Raw genomic sequence first — 26,648 nt, 5'->3', positions numbered from 1 at the left:
TGTCGAGCTCTTACAAAATTTCCTTCACCAGATAAACGTGTAGCACCAGCCAGTACAGCAATAGACAAATCCGGAACTGGGAGCTCCTCCGTATGCATTGACTAGTGTTCATATCAGAGCGCATATTTTAATATTGCCTAATAACTCCAGCGAACAGGCATTATCGTGAAGTTGGTGAAGTGAGCTTGGCCAATTACGTTGATAGCGTCACATTGCCCTGCGGCCTTTAAAATATATTGTGGTAAGTGTTTAGAATCAGTTTTAATGCAGTTACACAGCTTTGTCCATTTATTCTCAAATCCTGCTCAATTGATCCATCTTAAATAGACTCACGACATTTTATTGACCTGAATCCACCTCTAAGTAACAATATCTCAGGCTAATGCCATTTTAGTAATCATTACTACCAATAAATAAGCAACCCCTTAGATATAGATATACGCCATCATCTATCTTGATTTTTCCGAATTCAACTTTTCACCCGTTTCATCACCTTACAACTCATCACTATTAATCGCTAATGAATTCCCAGTGAACGTTTGTAACCATTAGCCACATTTTTACACGGCAGGCTTGCTTAGCTTAGCACGTGACGTTCGTAGGATTTTTGCACCGTTTTGGTCGAATGTTCAATGGTTCCAGGTCATCTCTCAACAAGAAATATATAGCGTTCGGTTGAAAAGCTCGCTCAAAAATTGACCGCGTATATGTTTGCTTCACTGCACATTTCCTGAAAGGGGTATAGTCGTCAGCCCTCTCCTGCCACGTAACTTTTATGCGCTCACTGTTCAAACAGCTCAAGCCCTGCCCTCACCTCTCGCCCCTCTAGCGATTAATTGAATGGAAGTTTGTCTCATGCAATTCGATTATCCCAAATTCGCATTGTTTCAGCCCTTGTTCCTAATTCGGACTTGAACAGGAGGAGCAGGAGCTGTACTTTTTTGTTCTTCCTTTCACACGACATGAACCCTGTCACCATGTTCAACACGTTTTTTTTTTCATTTGCTGCACTGAAAACAATCCTAACGTAAAATTCCAAACAAAAAAAGGGGAGTAATACTTCTTCTATGAGAAGACCAATCAACTTTAGCAGGTTGGAACGGTTGGGACTATGTACGATGACGAAGGTTCTAACTTTGCGCAACCACTTTGGTTTCCGCAGCGACGTTTGTAAAAGCTTTAGTGACAGTTGTGGATCCCTAAAAAAAGTGAATACAAAAGTACTGCATGTTAGACCTTTTCAATAGTAAATCCGCAACAAAAACAAGGTGAAAATAGAAAACCTACTTTTTAGCTCTTGTTCTTGATCTAATAAAACGCGGTTCTTGAATGAAACTCCTTCATTAGCAAACATTTTATTAGGAACAAGCGTTTTGGTGGGATGCATTCACGGTAACCTCTTGCGCCTTGTTTTACGAGTACAACAACATTACTTGGATGTTGTGTATTTTCAGCGGTTCACCCAGATGACGCTCAGCACCGTGTCTAGTCTTTTTATGCTGGTCATCACCTTTGGACACGGGACAAATGTATCCAACGCCGCATCAGGTAGGGCGCGCCAGCAGTGCATTTTGGGCTGAACGATGTTACCTTTGAAGTTTTGCAAATATGTAGGTCTTGATCCCACCCTTTGTAAGATTAAAAAAACTACGAAACTTTCTAGAACCGCACCAAGCTATTGATTGATTGCGAGGTTTAACTCGCCGACACTACGTATACGACGGGCCGAGCCTTAGTAAAAGGCTCAAGCTGAATTTTGACCACCTGGGGATCTTTAACGTGCGCCGAAATCAGGGAAACGCGGGTGGCATATTCGCTTTTTGCCTCTATAAGAAAAGGGGCCAATTGCACCACTTCAAACGGGATATAATCAATATATATATTCCAATGGTAAGTTACATTCAGCTTGTGGCTGAACTTACGGAGAACAAGTATTCCCTTGCCGTTTAAATTTCATTGTATAACCACCAGCCGCGGAGGATGTAGCCAAGGGCATATTTCTACATCTAGCTAAATTACTGGCCCCTGAGTAGTGGCCTCGCTTTGTTTAGTACCTTGCTCCATAACCTAAGATCGAAACGTTCCATAAAATTCGCTACCCATGCACTTTAATCGCCTGTTTAATTTATGCTGTTCGTTGTTCCTCTTGGGGATTTTTCTGGGACCCGTGAAGCCCGAAAGCAGTCAGAAAAAAAGAGATGCCTCTTTTCGCTTTTTAGGTGTTACGAAATAAAAACTTGGTGAATAACATGGTGCTTTTTTTGGCTCGTCTCTAACGAGAATTGGTGTGATATACAATTAGATTTAACTAATTTTTACACTCATTTCTTAAGTTCTATTTAAAGATTTTATCATCATTTCAGGGGCGGAAACCTTTTCGCTGTATTTCTGGAAGCTTAAAAAGAACCCATTTTGCCATCATAGTCAACCCCTGGCTGATGAAAAAAAATAACACTGGAGTTCAATACGAGCAGTTGGGTCGCGCAAATCACAAAGTTATGTTTGAGCGTACAGTAGAAAATTAATAAACAGAAATAAGTAAACCAAGACAGACTTGCCAAGGAGAAACGCTTTGCACCTGGTCGGTATGGTGTCGAGGCAATTTTAAAAGGACATTGACCTTTTTAAACCGAGCCGGAATATGCGGAGGAGTATTTGAACACAAGGAGTATCACAATCGAAGCAAAATTTGTTGGGCAAGCAAAGCGACATAGCAGTGGTTTTGTCACTGGCAGTTTTCGGTTTGTTCGCGCATTCCGCGCGCTTGGAGCGTCTGTTTCCACGTTGTTTCACAACGCCAACCACATTAAAATGTTGCTAGAAGGCTGCTCGCCTAAATGAACGCAACCTATGGAGACACTATTTGAACTCATAACTTATCCCAAACCCAGGCTAAATCTTAATGAAACCTAACTTAAGCTAAATATTATAGGCGAAAGGTTTTTTTCCCATGTTTCAATTGTATTTCCCTAAATACAAACCAGTCTGGTGCTACCTAACGACATGGAAAAGTTTTTCCCCTCGCGCTACTCCAACAAATTGGAAGTTGTGTTTAGGTAAGCCTACGCCTTACAGCCTTTGTTCGTCGTTGTTGGACATTTTCTCGCGAAGTGAGGATCCGATGGCCGCGCAATAACGACTGCGAAAAAGTGGCGTTGCCGAGAGGATATTGGCTTTTCCGCGCAGAAAATCCAGTATGCTGCCGGCAAGGCCATTTTGTGCGGCCGGTACACTATCGGTAGCACTACTATAAATAAGCCGGCGAATCTGAAACAAGCTAACATAATGTCACTTTTCCCTACTTTGTCAATCGCAGTGCCAACTGTATTTCACACTCAAAATAAGAAAGCCAATTATTAACGTTTTAGTATTTCGAAAGAAGCATTCTGTTTTTGGGGCGAAGCACCTTAAGGCCGAGGCTGTGTCCGGCGTCCGTCAGGTGTCCGTGCTCAGGGCACAGCACCGCGTAAACCGAAACATCTGTGGACAAATGCCTCACAAAATGTTAACAGGAAGAAAATAAACGGTCCACAAAAGGTTAGAGAGAGAGAGAGAGAGAGAGAGAGAGAGAGAGAGAGAGAGAGAGAGAGAGAGAGAGAAGCGAGAGAGAGAGGGAGAGGGAGAGAGGGTGGGAGACGCACAGCACAGTGTAAATCGAAACATCTGTGAGGAAAATGTTCATAAAAGGGTAAACAAAATAAAAGTTTCACGAAAGGTTAGAGAGAGAGAGAGAGGGAGAGAGAGAAAGTGAGAGAGAAAGAAAGAGAGAGAGAGAGAGAGTGCTCCTGGAGAGCAGTGCAGCGCATGCGCGAAGGGCATTAAATTGGATTGGATTGAATTGAATTTTGATTTGGTTTGGATTGTATTGAATTGAAATGGATTGGATTGGATTGGAATAAATTCACTTGCATTGGATTAGACTGGAAATCGCTTTAGCAGCAGTAAGAACTCTCACGCGTGATTTACGGTAAGAACGATCCCCAGTGCTTCCTTACTCGTAATTATTCACTTCGTGCAGGTTCGTGAATTTTTTTACCATATCGAACAGGCAGCGCTAAAGCGACGAGTCAAGAGAAGAAAGAACGACGACACAGCGCTCTACTCTCAGCTGAATTTTATGAGAAAAAACAGACATGTATATACTCCACTCTGAAGAGCCACGTGGCTCTTCAGAGGAGAAAGTATATATATATATATATATATATATATATATATATATATATATATATATATATATATATATATATATATATATATATATATATATATATATATATATATATATTGTAAAGGAGATAGTCGGCGTTCCGGTAGAAGGCTGGGCTCGTTTATTCCCGAACGAGGCGTCGACGCAGACGGGGTGAGCCGAGACGACCAGCTTTTCGCGAGACAGACGGAGAACGAGCGCGTCCTCTTCCTCGAGCGGCATCCGGCGCAGCATGTCCACGTAGGGGGATTTGCCCGTTGCGGCTGATGCTCATCACAGTTCTCATGGGCGCAACATGCTTACTACAATACCCCCGGCGGAAAGGGGAGCCATCCTGGCGACCTACGGGGAACACAAGACGAGCGGGTCATAGTATGGCTTCAGCCTCTGGACGTGAACCGTCTCGCGACCACGACGTCGGCGGTCCGAGGTGGACGTTACGGGTTCAACAACATAGTTCACTGGTGACGTTTGTTCCAGTACTCGGTAAGGCCCTTGGTATTGAGAAAGAAATTTCGACGAAAGACCGGGAGCCGGGCACGGTACTGAAAGCATGACCAGTGATCCTTTCGTAAATGTTGGAGCTGTAATGGAGTCATCGTGACGCGCCTTTTGGCGTTGCTGCTCTTCCTATGTAAATCGCCGGGCTAGCTGGCGACATTCCTCGGCGTGTCGAGCGATGTCAGACAGTGGTGCGTACTCGGAGGCGTCAGGTCGGTACGGAAGTACTGTATCTAGCATGCAGGAGGGCTCGCGACCATAGAGTAAAAAGAACGGCGAGAATCCTGTGGTCGCCTGCGTGGCCGTATTATAAGCATACGTCACGAAAGGAAGAACGAGGTCCCAGTTAGAGTGGTCCGAGGAGACGTACATGGCGATCATATCGCCGAGTGTGCGGTTAAACCTTTCGGTCAGGCCATTTGTCTGGGGGTGGTAGGACGTGCTCTTTCGGTGGACCACGTGGCACTCGGCTAAAAGGGCCTCCACGACTCCAGATAGAAAGACGCGTCCTCTGTCGCTGAGTAGTTCGCGAGGAGCACCGTGCCGAAGAACAAAACGGCGTAGAAGGAAAGACGCAACGTCCCGAGCCGAGGCGGCCGGTAGCGCAGCTGTTTCGGCATACCGCGTTAAGTGATCAACGGCGACGGTGATCCAGCGGTTACCGGCGGCTGTGCTTGGGAGTGGGCCGTAGAAATCGATGCCTACCCGGTCGAAAGGCCGCGCTGGGCAGGGCAATGGCTGGAGTGGGCCACTGACGGGATGCGGTGGAGACTTGCGACGTTGGCAGTCCGGGCAAGATCTAACAAACTTGGCGACAAAGGTGTACATCCCGCGCCAGTAGTAGCGGAGTCGGAGGCGCTCGTAGGTTTTAAGGATTCCAGCGTGAGCACTTTGCGCATCGGTGTGAAACGTGGTACAAATGTCCTTGCGCAAGTGGCGAGGAATCACGAGTAGCCATTTTCGACCTTCGGGGAAGTAGTTCCGGCGATATAGGAGCTGGTCACGAATAGTGCAGTGGGCAGCTTGACGGCGCAGTGATCGAGGCAAAGTTTCGTACAAAGCGGCGGAAGTACGAAGAGAGGCCGATGAAGCTTCGCAGGTCCTTCAGCGTTGTTGGCTTCGGAAACTCCGACACGGCACGAAGTTTTCCCGGTTCCGGGAGGACACCGTCTTTCGAGACAATGTGTCCTAAAATGGTGAGTTTTCGAGCAGCGAAGCGGCACTTCTTAAGGTTCAGCTGCAGACCAGCGGAGGCAAGGCATGTTAGCACTTCTTCGAGGCGTGCGAGATGGGTTGCAAAATCATGCGAAAACACGACAATGTCGTCTAAATAGCAGAGACACGTTTTCCATTTCAAGCCCCGCAGTACGTTGTCCATCATTCGTTCGAATGTGGCCGGCGCATTACAGAGTCCGAAAGGCATGACGTTGAACTCGTAAAGGCCATCGGGCGTCGTAAAAGCCGTCTTTGAACGATCAGCGTCGGCCATGGGCACTTGCCAGTAGCCGGATTTCAAGTCTAATGACGAGAAAAACTCGGCTCCCTGCAGGCAGTCGAGCGCGTCGTCTATGCGAGGCAGCGGGTAAACGTCCTTGCGCGTGATATTGTTCAGGCGGCGATAATCCACGCAGAATCGAATAGAGCCGTCCTTTTTTTTAACGAGAACCACAGGAGAAGCCCAAGGACTCACGGATGGTCGAATGACGTTGCGTTTCAGCATGTCCGCGACTTGGTCATCAATGACACGCCGTTCGGTCGAGGACACGCGATAGGGTTGCTGTCGCAACGGTGCGTGCGTGCCAGTGTCGATCTCATGACACACAGTCGACGTGCGGCCCAAGGCAGTGTCGTAGCAGTCGAAGGATGAAGTGAAGCGGTGTAGAAGAGCAAGTAGCTCGTCACGTTCGGCCGAAGGAAGGTCGTCGTCAATGGCGCTTCTCAAAAGGGTGTCATCAGGTGGAGACTGAAGACCAAGTGCGGTGATGTCAACGGGTGTCAAATCCTCAAATACACTGACAAGTAGACCGGGATGCACTTCTTCTACAACGCCAAGGCATTCGCCGCGAAAAAGTGTGGTAGGGAACGACGTCGGGTTTGAAATAAGCATTGTGCCGGCACCAGTTGCAATATCAAGAACGGCGAACGGCAGCGACAACCCTTTGCGAGCACAAATCAGACCGGATGGCTCGAAGACGACGGTGGCGTCAGAAATACTGTTGCACGACAACGGCACAAGCGCAGATGAGCCAGGTGATACCCCGCACCTCCACCAAAAATTGTAAAGGAGATAGTCGGCGTTCCGGTAGAAGGCTGGGCTCGTTTATTCACGAACGAGGCGTCGACGCAGACGGGGTGAGCCGAGACGACCAGCTTTTCGCGAGACAGACGGAGAACGAGCGCGTCCTCTTCCTCGAGCGGCATCCGGCGCAGCATGTCCACGTAGGGGGATTTGCCCGTTGCGGCTGATGCTCATCACAGTTCTCATGGGCGCAACATGCTTACTACAATATATATATTTATATATATATATATAGTATAAGTAAAGAGTCGGATACACAGCAAGAACAACTAAGGTTTACTTACGTAGCGGCAATGGGACTTGCCTTCATGAGAGTAAAGGTAAATGATTTTGCTATCGCAAACATGTGGAACACATTTCTTATATAGGTTTGCAGAAAACTGAGAAGGAGCGGAAAATGTTTCGGAAATGGAGAGTGTTTCGGAAAACTTTAACTGTGACTCCGCTAATGTCGTATATCTTCTAGAGTGCACTGTTTGTAGGCAACAATATATCGGCCAAACTGAAACGCCCTTCCGAATACGGTTCAATAATCACCGCTCTCATGCAAAAAGCTGCCCTTATTTGCCCCTGTCAAGACATGTGAACAGTCCCGGGCATGCATTTGAACATCTTAAAGCAACGATTTTAGAATCCACCTTCAAAACGCACCACGACCGCGAGGTTCGGGAATCTTATCTCATTTATAAGTTTGGGTCAGCCACACTTAGAATTAATGAAAGTTACGGAAAACTAACCTGCTTATCCCTCGATTAAAATTAGCGGCTTCATAATTTTTATAACTATGTTCATTATTCCTACCCTCGAGTTTCCCATCAGAATTCGCAGAAACTCTCCTAATACAGCAGCTTTATTAGCCTAATGCGGCTCAACAATGCCATTTGTCCTGGGGAAGGAGGCCTCGTTCCCACCACCACTTAGGAATGTTTACCTCTTTGTGATCTATTCATGTTTAACCTTTTGTGACCCTACCTATTTCCTGTTCAGTTGCTAGCTTCTGTGAAATGCTCTTTTGTGCCTCCTATCTATTCTCTTGACCCGCGGGGGGCACACCCATCGTCGCTTCCCCCCGAACCAGTCTGAGCAGTCACTGAATACCTCAGTGTATACTCTTCCCTTTCTTTTCAAACCGCGGTTGTCCAGTTTCCCCCATTGTCTGAACTTGCAGCCCGCGCGGCATACGTTGACCCGTCATGGTGCAACCTTGAACGATGCATTGTTAACACGACCCCTTTTTCTCTCTCTCGCTCCCCCCCCCCCTTTTTTTTGTAACATATGCGTAGCCCGACTGTATGAACACTCTCCATTTCCGAAACATTTTCCGCTCCTTCTCAGTTTTCTGCAAACCTATATAAGAAATGTGTTCGAAATGTTTGCGATAGCAAAATCATGTAACTTTACTCTGATGAAGGCAAGTCCCATTGCCGCTACGTAAGTAAACCTTGTTTGTTATTGTTCTTGCTGTGTATCCGACTCTTTACTTATACTATTTCTGCGCGCTTTGTGAGTTTATCTTTCTCTAGATTTATATATATATATATATATATATATATATATATATATATATATATATATATATATATATATATATATATATATATATATATATATATATATATATATATATATATATATATATATGTGTGTGTGTGTGTGTGTGTGTGTGTGTGTGTGTATGTGTGTGTATTTTTTCGAACAAAATTCTGTTGGGAATTCAGCGCTGTGTCGTTCATTCTTCTTTCGTGCCGTCCCTTTTGCGCTACCTGTTCGATATGGTCCCTTTGAACCATCTAGCCCAAATTGCCATCTTGGTTTTTGCGCAGTAGAGGTTCCTCTGACACTGCGACGCTCGCTCTGCGATGTTTGTTGTGCATCGCGTATTGCACAACATAAAAGTAACTCCTGCCTAATGAACCTTATTTCACCGGCTCCTTAGGTTACGTTTAATGACGCGTGTAGAACCTGCACTTATTACTTGCGAAACCAGACGTCGTGATCCCTGCGCACTTTTTCAAATGTGCTAATAGGGCAAAAGATGAGGCAAAATGCGGATAACGGTGCGGCAAAGGGAACAAAAATTGCAAGAAAAGAAACAAAATAAGAGCTTTCTAATACTGGAAATGGACGGCGAAATCGAATCCCCTTAGGCTTACAAAGCAATAATGGACACCTAGTTACATAACACCACAACAGTGCTTTCGTAATAGGAATGAGGATACTTTACAAAGGTGGAAAACGCACAACAATTATGTCATCAGCGGCGAGAAATAACGCCACTGCCCTGCGGACATTCAAAGTTATCTGTGGTGAAGTTATACGTTTTCGCTTCATTGGTGTCTACTCAAATTAAGAATGTATGATTCATAAATCGGTGCGCAATGCCATCACGTAGGAAAGATGACTCTTTCGAAGGCTTGTTTTTTACCCGAGTATTTAAAAACCAAAAATATTGTTTTTAAGTACCATAGTCTCGCGAGTCATTGACCCCTTTCCACTTTAGCCGCGTCATCGATTATGTCATAACCGCCGAGTAATCACTCAGTGCAGGTTAACGTATGCCACGGTTATCGCAATCGGAAAAAAATATAGCTTGCCTAAAATACATTGGCTTGTGTTTTTACCTTAAAAACTGGCTCACCCAGTTGGCTTCAGTGCCTCCCCTTCCAGTGGCGCTATCTGTTTTCTCCCTTTTTTGTTTGTCCTTTTTAGCTTCGAAGGGCTTGGAAGGGCTCGTCGATTTTATGAGGCAGTGCCTGGGATTCTGGTGTCGCTCTGCAAGTGCCCTGTCTGTTAATATGTTTTAAGCGAAGCTTATATTGTCTGTGTGTTTCGTAATCTCCAAGTCTCCGAAAAACTCACGAGGCTCCCCGTGTTTCTAAAGAATGAGGCGTTCTTCAGCACGATGCGTATAAATACAATCGTCCCGATGTTTGTGGGGTCACTAAACGGTCAACATGAATGGCGCAACACTGTTAATAACATTCATGTGGCCCTCAACATTACAGGTGTAATTACAAAGTTATGCATCTTGATTGGATTACTTATCAATAGGCCCCTTTTCCAAAACCAGGAATCTCCGGAAAATAAAAATTTCAGAAATGTTTGCCGTTGCTCCACCCGCGTCTACTACGTCTACGTTCCCATGCCCTATTTTCAAGGCCGTTCTATGCGCTTGAATGTCTAGTTTTCTGCGGCTCCTTCGGGCGGCATTCCAATGGTTAAGACAAGTTGTCGTTCTTTATTTGGAATTTATCTTCTTCACTGTGTGGCAGACCCTACGTAAACACGGACTCGAGCTGCACAGGTCCTCTACTTTCACAGAGCGAAATGCCTTTTAAATGTTATTGTTTTGAAACTTCCATGGACCTGTTACAGCGAGGCGGTTCTTGGTCCGGGCTTTAATGGTACTATTTGCCGTAACGCGGGCGCAGATGTGAAGAGGGCATAGCGGAGCGGAAAGGAAAACAAGGGCCAAGTTATTACAACTCTTGAATAACATTTTTATATAGGGAAGGCATTTCTGAACTACCAAATGTGGTGGCAAAGTTTAAACTTGTGAACATCGTCAAGAAAAAAATATTGAGCACATTTGAGGCAAGATACGAGTAAATAAGGGATGTCTGGATTGGTCTTTTATTTGAAAGTAGATATCGGCTTGAATTTTGCGAAAGCAAACGAAAAACATACGCCTTTGGACCGTAATACAAAAAGTTCTCGCTGATTTCCCTCGTGGCAAGGATAACAATTAAGGTAAACTTAAGAAAATGTTCTAGAAGATGGTGCAAGCGTTGAACACGGCAAATTGCAACCGCCGCGAACGGTAGTCAATCTGCGGGAATTGAGAAGTTTTATGAAGTTTACACTTGCGATTAGGAAACGCCAGACAGCTCTGCAGTCTTCATGAGCATTCGTGACGTTAGGTCAGTAAAACTTGGCTAATGTATTTATTTGTTTCCATTCGGAGTTTGCTTTTGAGGCCAGTCTAATCGTACTCACGGCATAGAATTCGCTGCTCTGAAAGTGAGCAACGCAAAAAGTGGATTGATCAGACAGTAAAACATTCATTAAAACGGTCCCTGCAATACTTTCGATAAACGCTTTCACTCTTTCCTTTGCGTCTGGAAGCACGGCGAAAGCTACACTAACCGCCAGCACGGAGCTTCCGAGCGTGATTTTTTCCTTGCACCAGATACGCCTTCTGTTTCTGCTTTGGTTTTGTGGCTTCATTTTTAAAGTTCCTATCGAAAAGTGTTCATCGCTGAAACTGAAGGAAAACCGGCTAACAGCCGCCCCTTCACCTGAGTAACGGAATTCGAGCCATCGAAGAACGTGAAGACCGGGAAAGAGAGAAACATTTTTTGAGGGTGTTTCGAAGTTATCTGATGGGCATAGAGCGGCAATATTTGGCTGAGGAACTTCGCGACCACCTCATCTAAGTACTGGCTGTGTTGGGTCACTATGCGCCGCAGGAATTTAAGTGATTAAATACTGGTCATCCTAAATTTAACTGCGGACGCAGACAATGAGGAGAAACAAAGGCCAAGCGCTGACGAATTCAGCGCTTGTGCTTTGTTTTAGGCTGAGCAATGTTTAATCAGTTATGATCCAACTAGCTCAGATTCTGCCTATAGGAGTTTAAGATTTCCAAAAAGGTGAAGTAAGTGTTGCAGGGTTCCTTTAAAGTTTTTCGAGCCGGATAGGACGCAGAGAGTTGAAGTTGAATATTGCTGTTGTCAAGCGCTCTTCACTTGAAAGAAAACATTATTGTGCTCTAGATTAAAAAAAAAAAAACTTTGTTGTGTTCTCCATGCATGGTCACGTGCACATCTATTCATTTATGGTGTGGCGTATGCGGGCGATAAGCATTCACACATCGGTGTACACAATTGACCTGATTGCGCTTATCTTTTCGTATGCAGGACCTTCGTGTGGGTAAATATATTCCAGCTAGAGCAAACACAACTTTTTCGGCTTCATTTTGTCCCATATTGCAGACACCTGTGACTTCTCAGGACTGGACTACGATCTCATGGTAAACGATGTACTGAGCCATTTGCCCGTGACGTACGCCGAACACGAGGCGGCGGAGGACCCCGTCATTAGTGGCGTGTTCTCGAGGACAATCGTCTACACCGGTCTGGAAAAGCTTCGACCGCGTGGGGCCGTTGTGAGTTACTGCCGTAATGGTTCGAGGTTGGTGCAAGTGGACCTGGCGACTGGCGATGGCGAAGAAATAAAGGCGCAGGTTGCATGGAAAATATGCGCTGGATTGAACGGCACCTTGGGATCGACAGCAGGAGCAAGAGCCACCGTGATATTTGAGGTAGTCACGAGTTTTTTCTTACAGTTTACGGGGTGAAACGGCACCAAAAGTAATTTGTTCTCATGGTCCAGGGACCCTTTCCTTACGTTTCGACAAGAATAGAGTATAAAAGCTAGGCATCTAGAATGGCGTTTGCTAACTTCCACAGGTTTTGCAAAAATTGCGCGCGTTTTATTATTCCAAACAAAACTCAATTTTTTTTTCGGGTACGAATATAAGAAACGCGTTGAGGAACACAGCACGGCGTTAAAAAATCCCAGGTTTTCGTACTTAAACCTCATATGTTCCTTTAGCTGAAACCTATTGAATGGGCGAACATGAAATTTACAAAGGTCCCAGATGGGAAACAGGGCGTAGTGTTTGCATGCGTAGTGTTCACTTTTTAACTGCAGTTTGATGCTTGTTTTACATATTTAGCAAAAGAGCGCTAGGTGCAGTACTTCGTAACTTCGCACCTGGAAGTGTAGAGCATTTTATTCACTGGTTTACACCGCAAACATACCGTAGGAGCCAGAGGAGCGTTTCTACGAAACGCCCGCCAGAGACGTTTCGAAAAGCGTGGCATAGATGAGAAGGATACGTGTTCCAAGCATGTCGTCTGCATATAGAGCCTAGCCTAGAAGAGGCAAGTGTTGATTAACAAAACGAAGGCTTGAAGTGCATCTTCCAGAATAGAAACTAGTGGGCACGGCCGCCAGAGTGGACTAAAACAATTAAACCCATCCCATCAAGTGCAAAATCTGCGCAAACAGCGAAGCTGCGCTTCTCTGTTGTCCTATCGAACGTCAACGGGCGATCGTCCGAGTACGGTAGCGCTGTTGCGGCGTAAATTCTTCGGTTTGCAGAAAGGAACTGTCAGCTAAGCGCCAGCGGTAGGAAACTCTATCCTATCTGCCTCCCCTAGCGGAAAGGAGAGGACTCAGTTCCCGCGAGACCACTGCGCTCTCTCTCGGGTGATCTGGAAACCGGTGTCTGTGATTTTCGGAGGCGCCCCCCCCCCCCCCTCTCCCCCGAACCATCTGTTGATGACTCTGGAAACCGGTTTTTGCGAGGCCGCCGGCGGGCTGGCAACCTGCTCCTACTCCTGAGTTAGGCATGGGGTTACAGCATACTTACCAAAAGGCTGGACCTACATTCGCTCCGCGGTTAAAGGCAGGGTTATAGCAAGAAATGTACTCCAAGCGCGGCATCATCCCATGGGTTTCGACGCGCAAGCTAGCATTACATTGTTAACCGTACTAGTCTTCGTTGAGAAACACCAGGAACCTTTAAAATTGCTATGCTTAACGTAATTAAAAATTCTAAGTGCTATGAATTACTGTGGGTTTGTAGGGAAGCCTTGACAAGACAATAATGTGGGCCCGTATAATTGCCCTTGATTAGCGGTACAACAGAGATGGTGTTTGTTTTTAGAGCAAGCATCCTTTATAATTGTTTTTGTTAAAATTTAGGCAACTCGCCGATATTCCAGCTGGCGCCAACGTAAGGGTTTCTTTCCCGCAGTGCTGGGTAATCTGCATTGTCGACGTGCTGTGATCTTATCCGTTGACTACCGCAGGACCCGGGTGTTAACTCACTGAGTCGGCTATCCAGGTTGTTTCAAGTACTTAAATTAAGGTTCAGACTAACGAAGATATAGTAATACATGCTTTCAAAGAGCATTTGTCTGTCCAGGCAGACCCATTTCTACTCTATGCATGGGAATATGATATTTCAAAGTCAAAATGTTCTTATATCCCAGAAAATGTCAAAATTATGCACGTGGCAATACTGGCCGTACTGATACCCATTTGTGAACACGCATACCTGAAGTTACTAGGAATATAATTAATGCGTGTGAATGGTCTGAAGGCATGTATTAGCCAGTGCCAGCCGTGGCTTCCAGTCTTGAGCAAATTTAGAAACTAAAGATATGTTATGCAAGAGTATTTGTCACCAAGTGGCGCTGTATGTCCGTGATTTATTTTATTAGCGGTATTACTTACTTTGCTTTCACGTCCTTTTTATGGTGCTGTTGTTACTAACTGTGAAAAAAAAAGTTTTTTTGTATTCGGGATACTATTTAAATCGGAATAAACGTACCGTATCGTCAAAACCCGCCATGGTGAACCTGACTATACAGGTGGCTTCCAGGAAAAATAGTAGCCATTTCAATCGGTAAACCTAGCTCAGTTGTGAAGCTGTATAAAGTACAGATGTCACACATGGCTGGAGAATGCCCGTGAAAGAAGTTTCCTATCATTTTGTAAGGTAGTGACATTGGCTTTGTGGTTACTTAGCAAACTTGGAAGTACCAAAGTTTTGTCCTGTCCGGCAAACAGGCGGCTGTTTGTTTTCCCTCTGTAGAAGGCATGGATTGGCCGCAGATAGAATTCTTTAGCGTTTACAACTTCCTTTAGCGTTTACAAATAAAAATTAATTCTTTAGCGTTTACAAAATTAAGCTGAGCGTACTGACACAGGCGTCCTCGGGGGTAAATGCCACGCTCTTCATTGTGAGGTAAATTTTATAAAAGAAGGGCTACAGCAGTTTTCTAGAACCATATACTTCCCGTTGACGTCCATGTTTTCGTAACAGAAAGGAGTTCTGAAACATTCCACATTTAACTCGCAGTAATGAAGCATGACAAATAAATAAAAGTTGGAATAATGACTGCGTCGTCTGTGCAATTACGTGTCATAAATTCTGTTTGGAAATTCAATAAAACAACAAATATCGCCGTTTTGTGCCGATCATTTGCGATGACGTCGGCTTTACGGTAATGCATTTTTATAGTGCAGAAGAAAAATGCGCCCTACTCTAGCCATTTAGCGCTTCGCTCTAAGAAGGCACTATTAACTTTCTGCCGTAATTTTTTCACAGGTCGTCAACCCTAGCAGCATCTACTCGCGAGCGAAAGGGCCAACGCTCACTCATCACAGCGGCCCGATTCCGGTGTTCCTTGATCCTGTGTCCATGTTCCTCGACGGTGCGGGAGAGACCGCCGGCCAATTAGTTAACATTGCGGGAAAATTGTTCCCACAACTGGCAAGAGAGTTTTGGCTGTACGTGATGACCACAAAAGTCAGCAGTATTCTTCAAGTTGTCTCTCTTGCTTAGACTCTAGCAATGAAGAAGGTTTGTGCAGGTTCACGGTCAAATAATTCCTCATTAGATGTACTTAACACACATATGGGATTATCGTATTCCGTTGGTACTGAGTTGGAAGCCTTGGATAACGAGTTCTGTTTTTTCCGAAGATGGGTCCATCGGGTTATGGTAATCCCGGTCCGAAATAAAGAATGTCTATGATGCACCATCTATTGTCTGGTTTACATAATAATTGGGAAGACCATTATGTAGATAACCAGGTAACAGTGGTGAAAAAAACGTGCTGGAGGGGCTGTTCGCTCATTCTGGGGGAATAGGGGAATGATAACATGCACGGAGCAGTGGTGGTGAAGACATCTCCCACGTTCACGTTGGCAGGGCAGCTTAACTTGTGAAAAAGACGTGGGCATTTAGGATACAAGAACTCCGACTTGATGCGCTGATAGATACATGGTGGTGGCAGATGGAATGTACTGCGCTGGAGTGCGCAGTGTAAGAATTGAGCAAATTTTGTCCTTCACAATGGGATGGTGTATGTGTTTCTTACACCCCGTTCGGGGCGTATTCGCGGATATATTTAGGTTGGTGGAATTATTGCGCCCTAAGCGCATTTTATAACGCACGCACCTATTTTGCTCTGTCGGTTACGTTTCTTTGAGTGCTAAGGTCAGAAGCCCTGTATGCTGCAAGCTGTGAGGTCCCTGTTCATTTAGCAGCGCCCCCTTTTCACAAACGATTCTCTTCAAATCTCGCTTTCACACAAGTATCCACCGACCATCTTTACTTGAATGCAAATAAATCAAAACGAGGGTTGGAGCCGTGACTGCTCTCGTGTAAATGAACAAAACTAGTGCCATTATGATATTTACCGTAGAAAGCGACGTGAAATCACACCGAACGGACATCAAGGGAAAATTTATTTCTAGGTGATGAATCACCCAAGTCAGCCGTCCCAAAGCAGACCGATAACGCTAATAAGAATTCCATGCAAACTGCTTGAACATGTTATTGACTCCAATGTGGAAAAAAATCCTCGAACGTAACTATTCCGAAATAAAAATCAACATTGTTTTAAAAAATCACCCATGGGAAACACAAGTTTTCCAGTTTATTCGCTACCTATTTTCGGCTGTCCATCATAGTTTGAATCTAGACTACGTTTTTCGAGATATTGACTAAATCATTGAACGCAGTCTCTCATCGGTTACTTTTCTCTTTGAAAAACTGGGGAAAATTTGCTTTTTCACTAAAGTTGAATTGAACTGAGTGCTTCATAACGAGCCCTACCAAATAGGTGGCAGCTATTAATTTGGGCTAATCCACTTTCCTAGTTACTTATGCGGTGCCATGAGGTTCTTCTTGGCCCACGGCGGTTTCTAATACGCATTACCATTACACATTAAACATTATTACACATAACTTAGGCTTCTCCGTTAAGCTGGCTTTCCCAAACGACCACGTTATCAACCGAGAAATATCTAGACCTAACGACGGCTTGCAACTTGAATGTGACGCGGAGAATATATGAGCATGCTGTTTCGAATGATTCATGCAGCTTGAGTAAAGAAAGTGTAAACTAACGAGAATTTTCCTTTGCCGCCATACCTCTAGTCTTCATCCGCGTGCAATCAGCAAATCTCCGCTTACACAGTTTGACACCTAGAAATAACTTGGCATGCGGTTCAGTAGTACCCATTATGGCAAACGCACACAGGGTATGTCACTCACAATGCTTATCTCACACGGCGAATTTACGTCATAAGTTCTCATTAGCTTCCGTGACCTTGAAAATATTGCTTTATAAAATTCTTGTTAGGGAAAAAGTCCAGAGTGTTTCTGCCATTTGGGATGGATAATTATGATAACTTTCTTCTTCACTTGCATTTATTCAGAATCCTTCTACTCGTTTTCGTTCCGATCACTCCTGAACAGCTGTCGTATCACTAATAAAGCAAACCCTTACCCTCCAACTTGAATCACTTGCCGGGAACGTGCAGGTTGAGCCTTTATCACAAAATAAATTCAGTAATACCGAAGTTAAAACAGGCATTTTTTGTGGCAAGCACTTATTCTACCAAAGTGTCCACCTCAAATTAAAAGTCTGAGTTACCAACTCGAGCACCAAATTCCCCTTCTATTTTTTGCCGAAGACAACCTCGGGATCAAATTTTCTCGCGCCTTTCTTTCCGGCTACTCTGATGCTGCTTTATCCACTCTTCTCCTCTCAGCAAGGGCCTCCGCATACATGAGTACTGAAATCAATTAAACACAGTGCCCCTTAGGTTTTCATTGACTTTTGTGATCAATATTTCCTGATCGGGTCCGCACAAACGTGCGGAGAAGTCATCTGCACAACGCGGAGGCTATCTTCAACGTGTGAGTGCAAGGCGCCCTCTTTTATTGTGAAACCATACCACGAATTTCAACACCCAGGTGATCTGCCGCCATGCTGGCAGCGACCAAGCCGCTTTGACAGGGAGCAGTACTGAAACAAAAGAATTCATAAATATCTGCTTGAACTTTAATCTCACCCAGCTGGTATCGCAGCCAACCCGCGTGACAAACAACTCAGCCAACATACTAGACTTGATACTAACAACGCACCCTGACAGTTTATCTTCACTTACATACCTTCGTGAAATCAGCGATCACAAGGTCATACACTCAGTCTGGAATTTCGACCAGTTGTCCCGCAAGCCTCATCCTAAAACTATCAGTCTGTACGATAAAGGAAACTACGAGGCAATAAATAACGAACTTCTAAATTTCTTTCCGGACTTCGAAGCAGACTTTTGGAACAGATCAATAGAGGACAACTGGACGATTTTCAAAAACAAAATAGGGGAATTGGCAAGAAAGTACATACCGAAAACCACATTTCGCGCATCTTGTCAGAAACCATGGTTCACAAAAACCCTGAAAAAACTAGACAATAAGAAGAAACGATTATTTCGGGCTGCCAAGATAAAACCTATAGCTCAGAATTGGGATAAATACTACGCGGCCGAAAAAGCATATTTGCTCGCCATACGCAGCGCGAAACACTCGTTTTTTCACACAGACTTGCCCAAGATTCTAACCAATAACCCCAGAAAATTTTGGCAAATCATTAACCCGCATGAATCCCGCACTGTTACATTGAAAAATGAAGCTGGCGATGATATGAGTCCTGCTGACAGCGCTGAACTGTTCAATGCTGCCTTTTCATCTGTTTTTACCAACGAAACCCATATACCGTTTCCTGCGTTACCAAACTGTATCCTGTCTAATATGTCGCCTATCACATTTGTTCCATCGGGTGTATTGTCTGTTATCGAAAAATTGAAACTGTCTTCTTCAGCAGGTGTGGACGAAATCAATTCTAAAATTCTTAAAAACACGAAATCTATTTCTTCAGTGATTTTGTCATTGTTATTCTCACAGTCACTTCGCACAGGCCACTTACCAGACGACTGGAAGGTGGGGAAGGTCACGCCGGTCTTTAAATCAGGTAACAAAGACAGCCCCCTAAATTATCGCCCAATCTCTCTTACAAGCGTACCCTGTAAAATCATGGAACACGTCATCTACTCCCAAATCATTCACTTTCTTGACGCCAATAACTTCTTCCATCCTGCCCAGCACGGGTTCCGTAAGGGTTACTCTTGCGAAACCCAATTAGCCCTTTTTGTCCAGGATCTGCACACAAGTCTCGATACTAACCTACCGACTGACGTAATATTTCTGGATTTCTCAAAAGCGTTCGACAAGGTACCCCATAAGCGACTGCTAATGAAACTTAGATCTTTAAAAAATACACCCTGATATTTTAACTTGGATTGAGGAATTTCTAACTAACCGCTCCCAGTTTGTTTCACTCGAAGAAGTGCCCTCTAACCCCCTTCCAGTAACATCAGGTGTCCCACAAGGCTCCGTTCTCGGTCCCCTTCTCTTCTTAATTTACATTAATGACCTAGCTTCGTATGTCTCCTCTAGTATCCGTTTGTTTGCTGACGACTGTGTAATCTATCGCTCAATCACTAACCCGACAGATCAAACCGCTATTCAAGATGACCTTAACCACGTGCAGGAATGGTGTGACACCTGGCTTATGAAACTTAACCCCAACAAATGTAAAACAGTCTCTTTCCACCGCCGTCGCAACCCCTCTTTGTTCCCTTACGCAATCGCTAACGTCGCCCTCGAACACGTGCAATCATATAAGTATCTCGGTGTCACCCTATGCAATGATCTTAACTGGCGTCTGCATGTTACCAACATTATATCGTCTGCAAACAAATCCTTAGTTTTTCTGAAACGTCACCTTCGCCACGCCCCCCAGAATGTCAAGCTACAGGCCTACAAATCCCTTATCCGCTCTAAATTGGAATATGCGTCTCCAATCTGGAACCCACACCAAGCATATCTCATCGACTCACTTGAGGCAGTTCAAAACCGTGCTGCTAGGTTCATTCATGCTTCATATGCGTATAATATTAGTGTGTCATCCCTCAAAAAAGAATCTGCTCTTTTAAACCTTGACGTCCGCCGTCGCATTTCCAACCTCTGCCTGTTTCAGAAAATTTTTCATAGCCCATTCCGTCATCCCTACATTATTCCACCAGCCCGCATATCTCACCGCACTAGTCATCCACTTGAAGTAGCCCGTCCACGTATTAGAACGACCACTTTTTCTATGTCCTTTTTTTTACGGACTGCACACGACTGGAATGATCTTCCCCACGACGTCGTGGCCATTTCCTGTCCATCAACATTTTTTGACCAACTGTCTGCACATCTTTCGCAATGAAAACCCCTGTCAATAAAAAAAAAACTTTATTTGTTAACCCACCCCTTATGTAATACCTCCTCGGGGGTCTTTAAGGAAATAAAGTGAAGTGAAGTGAAGTGACTGACATTCCCGCAATAGCTGATAGTGCTAGCTCCAAAAACAATGGACATAAACTTGAAGAGCACCAGCAGCATCCACCAAGAATGCCCCTGGGTCAGGGTTCTCCGGGAGCGCAAATCAAAGAAAGGCTTAATACTGAGAACTCACCCACAACGCCTGCCGCCATACCCACCGTCTCCGTCCCTATCACGGACATGCGAGCTGCGGGCACTGCGCCGTCAAGTCGTACACCCCGCGCCCATCGGCAGGTTTTCGCATGCTTAGCCGACACTGAGTACACGATTGTCTACCATCCGCTCTCTGGAGGTGCTATTGATAAGGCCGTTGCTCATGACATTGCATAAGCCCTATCGCCAAAGCACAGCACAACAGCATCGCCTCCTGCCAAAACAATCGCATCTCTTCCCGCCACTATTGCCGCGATGCCCAATGGTCCACGCAGATTGGGTGCCATTCCTTTTACATACACGGTGAGTTTTTCCGAAACCGGTGTGTCTCATCATACAGCACGCCCCTCTGACTCCCGCCAACTCTAAACGGACCCCTCCTTCCAAGACTCCCTTATCTTCCATCACTGCTTAAGTTACCGACGACCTCCAAACCAGCAGGCTCTTCTCCTAGCTTGCGTTGACGCCTTCGAACAGAAAACCAATAAGCGGATGTTTCACATTCAGTCCAAAATGCAATCCCTCATCGAGAAATCAAAGCCCCCACAGCTGAACAGCCTTCGAGTACCATCATCCCGTTAGGCATCAACATAGAGAAAGCCATGTTTGAATTCACTCTAAGGCTCCACACAACAGTTAAACCTGGATGTAACGAAGGTTACAAAAGTTGGCAATTTTCTGTTACATGGAGGTTTTTGTTACATGCAGGTTTCTTGTTAGGGCTCGTGAAAATGATACAGAAACTACGCCAAAATGCTAGACATCAGTGAAGGGGAACTTACCGCTCATGAATTTATTTTACAGTGAAAAGCTGCCTGGGCCGCACCCGCTCATTTTGCCCGAGCTAAGGCACTACATGGGGGTCCAAGGAGCAAGGTCACATAGCCCCGTATTAAGAAGCGTGACCAAAGTATCGCCGTTGCCCTTTGATATTTTTGGATGCCTTAACGTGGTTCAAGATCGAAATGTTGGCAAAGGGCGCTTTTTTCCAAATTGAGGATCGTTATCACACTCAAAATTGTTGATAGGGTGTCAGATTGGGTACACAACCAGGTAGCGGACTTCTTCATTCTCGTCGGTGTAGATGCCAATTAAAATTGTGAGATTCAAATGTACAGCGCCACCCTAGAAAAATCAATGTGGCCCGAACTGCGCGAACATTCTACGAAATAAGCCCGATGGATAATGCAAAATTCTATGACAGAAACATTAATGCTGGCTCGTCTTGTCGTGAAGTCAACGCTCGCATTCGATTTCATCTGCAACATATATCCGAGAGCAGCACGGAGACTGGCTTATCCAGTGATCCGCCTCCGGGACTAAACGCTTCCTCGAAGCATGATATGACAGACAGAACGTGCAGAACCCAGCACAAAATGAAATCACTGGGCCTTATCAGATACCACCCCTCCAACGACACCGTCAATCGCTGGTGATCTTACTATATACGTACTTAATGGATACTTCAAAAAAGGCGCCTGCTCGGGTGCTCAGCTGTTTGTTCAAGTCGAAAAACAAAGCGAAAGTGAACGCGCAGCTTGTGTGTGTGATTACTGAAACGTCCATTTCATGATTTCTCTCCGCATTTGTACACAACGTTAGTTAAGCGTCCCCCCGATGTCTTGCGAGAAAGAGAGACAGCAGTTTATTTGAGCTTCGCGCGCTCAAATGGCTGCCGGTTTATGCCGGGCAGCGACATCGGCGGCTCTGGCGACGAGGCAGACTTGGATCTCCTGGTTTGAGCTCTAGAAAAACGGTGAGCTGGGCTTGTTGGTAAATGTTCATGGTGGGAAAAGCGCTACAACGACAAGGACAAGCAAGCACACTGGACGAAGCGCTACTAGCAACTGAAAATGTATCACGGGAAAACATTCTTATATACATGGAATAAACGGTACCGTCATAACATCGGAATTTACAATCTACCATCCGACAAGATCACGGCGCACGAAACACCAAACATTCTGTACATAATCAAACAGCACGTGTGCCGACGAGAACAAATCGCAACACATTTTATCAAGCCTGATACAAAAACGCATACTCAGTGTAAGAAACCAAGACAGATGTTCGGCTAACACATTCATTCTATTCTTTCTTTATGCGGAAAGCTTCTATTATTGCTGCTGTCAACCGTTTTTTTGCGTTTATGAACTGTTCCACAACTTTAGCAGACATCATGGCAGTAGTGCTGGTATTGAAACATCGAAACACTAGCTGTGCAGTACACCTCCGATTTCCGGCTACAAAGCAGTTTACAACAACATCGCGTTACTGCCACAAAGACGTTGCAACGAGTCTCGAATGTAGTTGGGGCGTTTGTGCAGGTGCCACCTCTCCATTTGCTCGCGCAGTACCCAGCGGAAGGGGGCCCGACCCACGACCTTAACAAAGGGAAGTCAAGTAACAAATAAAAGCATTCCGGCGCGTTTGAAGAAACCACACAGGCTATTTCATCGGTGCAGAGCGTGTGGTAAGGATCCCGCTCCGACTGCCTTTTGTTATGTGAACCTAGGGCAGCTTTTAATTGTTGGAGCGTAAAACTGCCTCGTCCACGTGTGCTCTCCACTGCTCCCGTCCAGTTTTAGAACTGAAGCGTTGAAGAAAGACCTATAAAACGAGACCCTGACGTTGAGATTACAGAAAAAGCGGCTCGTCCAGGCGGTGGAAAGGTAAGAAAATAGCCACATACTTGCTGCTTGCTTACAAGCTGATTGCGCAAGCAGTCGCTCGTAAAGTAGGCAGAGTTCTCACAGAAGTTCTCGGCTAGTGCACACAGCCACCTAGGAAACATTAGCCGGGAGTAGTAGTACCTACTACCCCAAATAACTTTTAGTTTTCTAAGAAAAATGATTAGAGAGGAATGTGGCTCTGCTCATTCCTGCTTATTTAGAATTGTAAAAATAATTTATTTGATGCTTATTTACAATTTTACAACCTTGCAACTAAAGTATCAGACAACTGCCCTTAAAAATGTGTGCGAGAATTATTTGATCATTGTAATTCCCAGTGCAACCCGCAGCCGTGATGCAAGTGGCAGGTGTGCTGCTGAGCTCATGATGCGGGTTCGATCATGGCGGTTCCGGCAGTTTTCGTGATGGAGGTAAAACACAAAGACGGCAGTATGCCGAGAGTTCAGGGCATGTAACATACATCCAGGTTCGTCGAAGTAAAGCCTGAGCCCTCCACTACGGCGCGCCTTATAACCATGGTGTAGCTTCAACGCGCAAAACACACAATTTGTTAGTGTCTTCTTTCTTTCCACGCACCGCGTTCGAGTGGCCGGCCATTATAAAACGATCTCTGTTATCCTGCAGTAATTCCAACGTTCTCCTCTTTTGTGTGAAAACACATACATCACAAGAAAACAGGTGAATCATTATCTAGTCATCATGCTAATGTCTGGTTTTAAGTACAATGCATGATCAGTAGGCATGATGAATATAGATTCTACAACAGTCAGCAAAATAGAACTAGAGTATAAAGACCGTAATGATAGTCTCTAATGTGACTCTTCGTGGCTTCCCATTCGCTGGTGTTATCGCTCACTAACTAAAGAATCGACTCCCACCCGGGATTTACACATATTTTGGTTTCGTTCTGTCTTCATTTGACATCTTGGACAACGTCTATCTTGTTCTACTTTCTTGTATGAGATTTCGGCATTCAGCATTTCGAGTTTGGAATTATTGGTGTCTGCACAGAGCTTTTTTTATGAACGGGCTGTTGTATAACACTGTTATTGCGTTATTTTTACGGAGAAAAATCTTACCTCTGGCGGCAAAGCAGGTAGCGTCAAATGCACGTCTGGGAAATACAGGACTTGCTGTTTCGTCGGAGTCATTTTGGTAGGGAGGAGTAACACATTCTACCGTTTTTTGAAAGAAACAAAAATGTTTGGAGAAGCGAATCCAATTTTACAGCTTGTGCAAGCTAGTGTCGTTGTGATCGATGATGTCCAATTCTTGAACTTGCAACTAAGTTTACACTAATCTTATTGTATATAATCAGAATTGTGTTTTAATTTACCGACCCGCATGTCGAATACATTTAAACATGTGATGAAGGATTACAAAATAAATCCAATAGATGGTGTGTTCAGAAGCAGAACGCGAAAAAGCTGACGTAGGTATGAGTAATCGCCGGATCATTTGTAAACGTACCACACCTTAAAACCAAAATGAAGTGCACGATTGAGCGACGTTTATGAGTGATAAGACGTTTGCACTTGTTACAATGTTTCTTTTTACACATTGGAGTGTTTGTGCCGTTATAGTTATCTTGCCATGTTTCGTGCCACCATTGTCCTAGTGAAAGATTAAATATGCTGAATGCTTCGTAATACCTTTAATCATTATTGCCCATCAATCGCTGAAGCGTGGACCTGATCGACTTCATTATTTTATGTTACGTCAAGCCCCACACTAACAATGCTCGAGAATTGATACTGCTGGCTTTCTTCCGTACCACACATAGAAACACACACTCACGTAAATAACTATTTATTGTCACATGGTGGCATGAGCAAAAAACATCATGGATTCAACGATGAATTCAAAATATTCACAAGGTGACCATGAGGCTGCAGACGCAGCCTGCGCGACCCACACAGCCTCTTCACCGGAGGTTTGGCCCAATGCTCTCTTCCTCATCCCGTGAAGGATCCTCCTCGTTGAAAGTGAAGTTCCGGTCGAGGGCGAAGGAAAACGTAAAGGTGCGGCGAGGACGCGAGATAGAGGAAACGAAACAGCTGATAAGTAGTTGGCGGTAAGTATGGGGCGCATTGTTTGATGTGCAACGGGCCAAGAACAGGATGCCCGCCGACTCAATGAAGACAGGTCGGACGCAAGGCAGGCCAGAGCACGGCACATGGGGGATGATATAGTCGCCTATTCAGGTCGCGGCTGATCGCGTTCCGGCTGGTCTTTTTTCAGCGTAGGTTGGGGCAAGGGCAGCAGCATGGGCGTGTTCCGAGCTTGTCGGAGCTAGGGCGGGCCGACGTGATTTATGAGCCTTGAGAGAAAGAGCTTGAATAGTTTGAATTTGCAATTGATCATATTGTGCAGAAAGACCAAAATAACTACACCGATAACCTTCATAAATTTTCCGCTCGGGTGAAAATAAGTTTACCGTGCATGCTGTATCGTGTAAGTGAACGTTATAAGTAGGGGCGGTACTCTCGTAACTGTCCGTTTTGAAAACGTCTATTTTGCGTCCCTTTCATCGCGACGTAGTTCCACTTAAGCAGAGGGTTTTGGTGATGCCATAACTGTTTTGGCAAACAAATTTTAACTGAAACCATCTAAAGCTATCTTTTGTGTATTTGTTTCAATGTGTTCTGAAAATCTAATCGCCATGAGATTTTTTTGTGACGACGTTGAAAGTTGTGACCGCAATGGGATGACCGTCCAAAGACTGCAGCTTCAGCCAGATGTTTTCTGCGACAGTAAAGTGCAAAAGGTGATACGGCTATTCAGAGTTTTTTGCGCTTGGCCAACGTTTTGAGATTGGTTTATATGGCAGTGCATCAAAAGAACCCCGCATTTCGGCATCGACGCATTTTCAGCATGCGGACGCGATCTTTTCTAACAACCTCGAAAAGCGCGTTACGATGTTGATATTGTCATTGAGTTCTACCACACAAAAAAATCTGTAAGGGGTGAGGATTTTCGTTTTTTCGGCAACGTACCGTTGTGCGTGAAGCCTACGAACGTTAACCTGGTATGTGTAGTCTTCAAGTACCAATAAACAGTAAAATTAAAAGGCGAGTGCTTGTGTAATTGTGGTCGTCTGCCCGACAGCTATCGAGCTCCCAGACGATCATTTATTTCACTGCGTGATGGCAATGGCGGGGATACAAGGGCTCACGGAGGAAGCAGCGGAGGCTGCATCGTTGCTTCACTAGGGTACGCTGAATGAAAGCCACTGGTAGCGAAGAAACAAAGGGCGCATATCACTTGGTCCTTGACACTAAGCCCGCACTACAGCCGGCCAAATTCGCCCAAGACTTCCAAGAAAAGACACTGCACAGCCCCCTTCGAGAGGCGGAAATGCTTCTGTAGGGATTTCGAATGCGTCTACATAGATTCTCGAGACATGTTCCGCTGACGAGCCAAAAACCAGGCGATAACCCTATAATTCATGATTGGCCTTCGCGTTTTTCAAATTCA

General features: G+C 44.9%; 2 protein-coding genes across 2 annotated transcripts in view; both read left to right on the top strand.

Annotated features, from left to right (window-relative positions):
• The first annotated feature begins 1,459 nt into the window (after positions 1-1,459).
• On the top strand, positions 1,460-15,623 carry LOC144166348 (uncharacterized). Its single transcript, XM_077695873.1, has 3 exons — positions 1,460-1,548; positions 12,002-12,330; positions 15,193-15,623. The coding sequence occupies exons 1-3, from the start codon at positions 1,467-1,469 to the stop codon at positions 15,427-15,429; spliced, it is 648 nt and encodes a 215-aa protein (XP_077551999.1). The 5' UTR covers positions 1,460-1,466; the 3' UTR covers positions 15,430-15,623.
• Positions 15,624-22,930: 7,307 nt separating this feature from the next.
• LOC144166347 (uncharacterized) overlaps positions 22,931-26,648 on the top strand; it is a 31,676-nt gene continuing 27,958 nt past the window's right edge. Inside the window, exon 1 of the mRNA XM_077695872.1 lies at positions 22,931-23,150. The gene's annotated coding sequence lies outside the window, so the exon portion shown is untranslated. The remainder of the gene's footprint in view (positions 23,151-26,648) is intronic.

The sequence above is a fragment of the Haemaphysalis longicornis genome, unplaced genomic scaffold (assembly GCF_048455015.1).
Source record: "Haemaphysalis longicornis isolate Haplotype H1 unplaced genomic scaffold, Haemaphysalis longicornis Haplotype H1 scaffold_17, whole genome shotgun sequence".
NCBI lineage: Eukaryota > Metazoa > Arthropoda > Arachnida > Ixodida > Ixodidae > Haemaphysalis > Haemaphysalis longicornis.
The sequence above is the reverse complement of the archived record's forward strand: the minus strand, read 5'-3'. Positions and strand labels throughout refer to the sequence as shown.

What these genes read in the sequence shown, in the direction of transcription:
- LOC144166348 (XM_077695873.1), top strand. Translation starts at nt 1,467, where the DNA reads ATGACGCTCAGCACCGTGTCTAGTCTTTTTATGCTGGTCATCACCTTT. An exon ending in TGTATCCAACGCCGCATCAG is followed by an intron (nt 1,549 to 12,001) that starts GTAGGGCGCGCC and finishes CCCATATTGCAG; the next exon opens with ACACCTGTGACTTCTCAGGA. An exon ending in GAGCCACCGTGATATTTGAG is followed by an intron (nt 12,331 to 15,192) that starts GTAGTCACGAGT and finishes ATTTTTTCACAG; the next exon opens with GTCGTCAACCCTAGCAGCAT.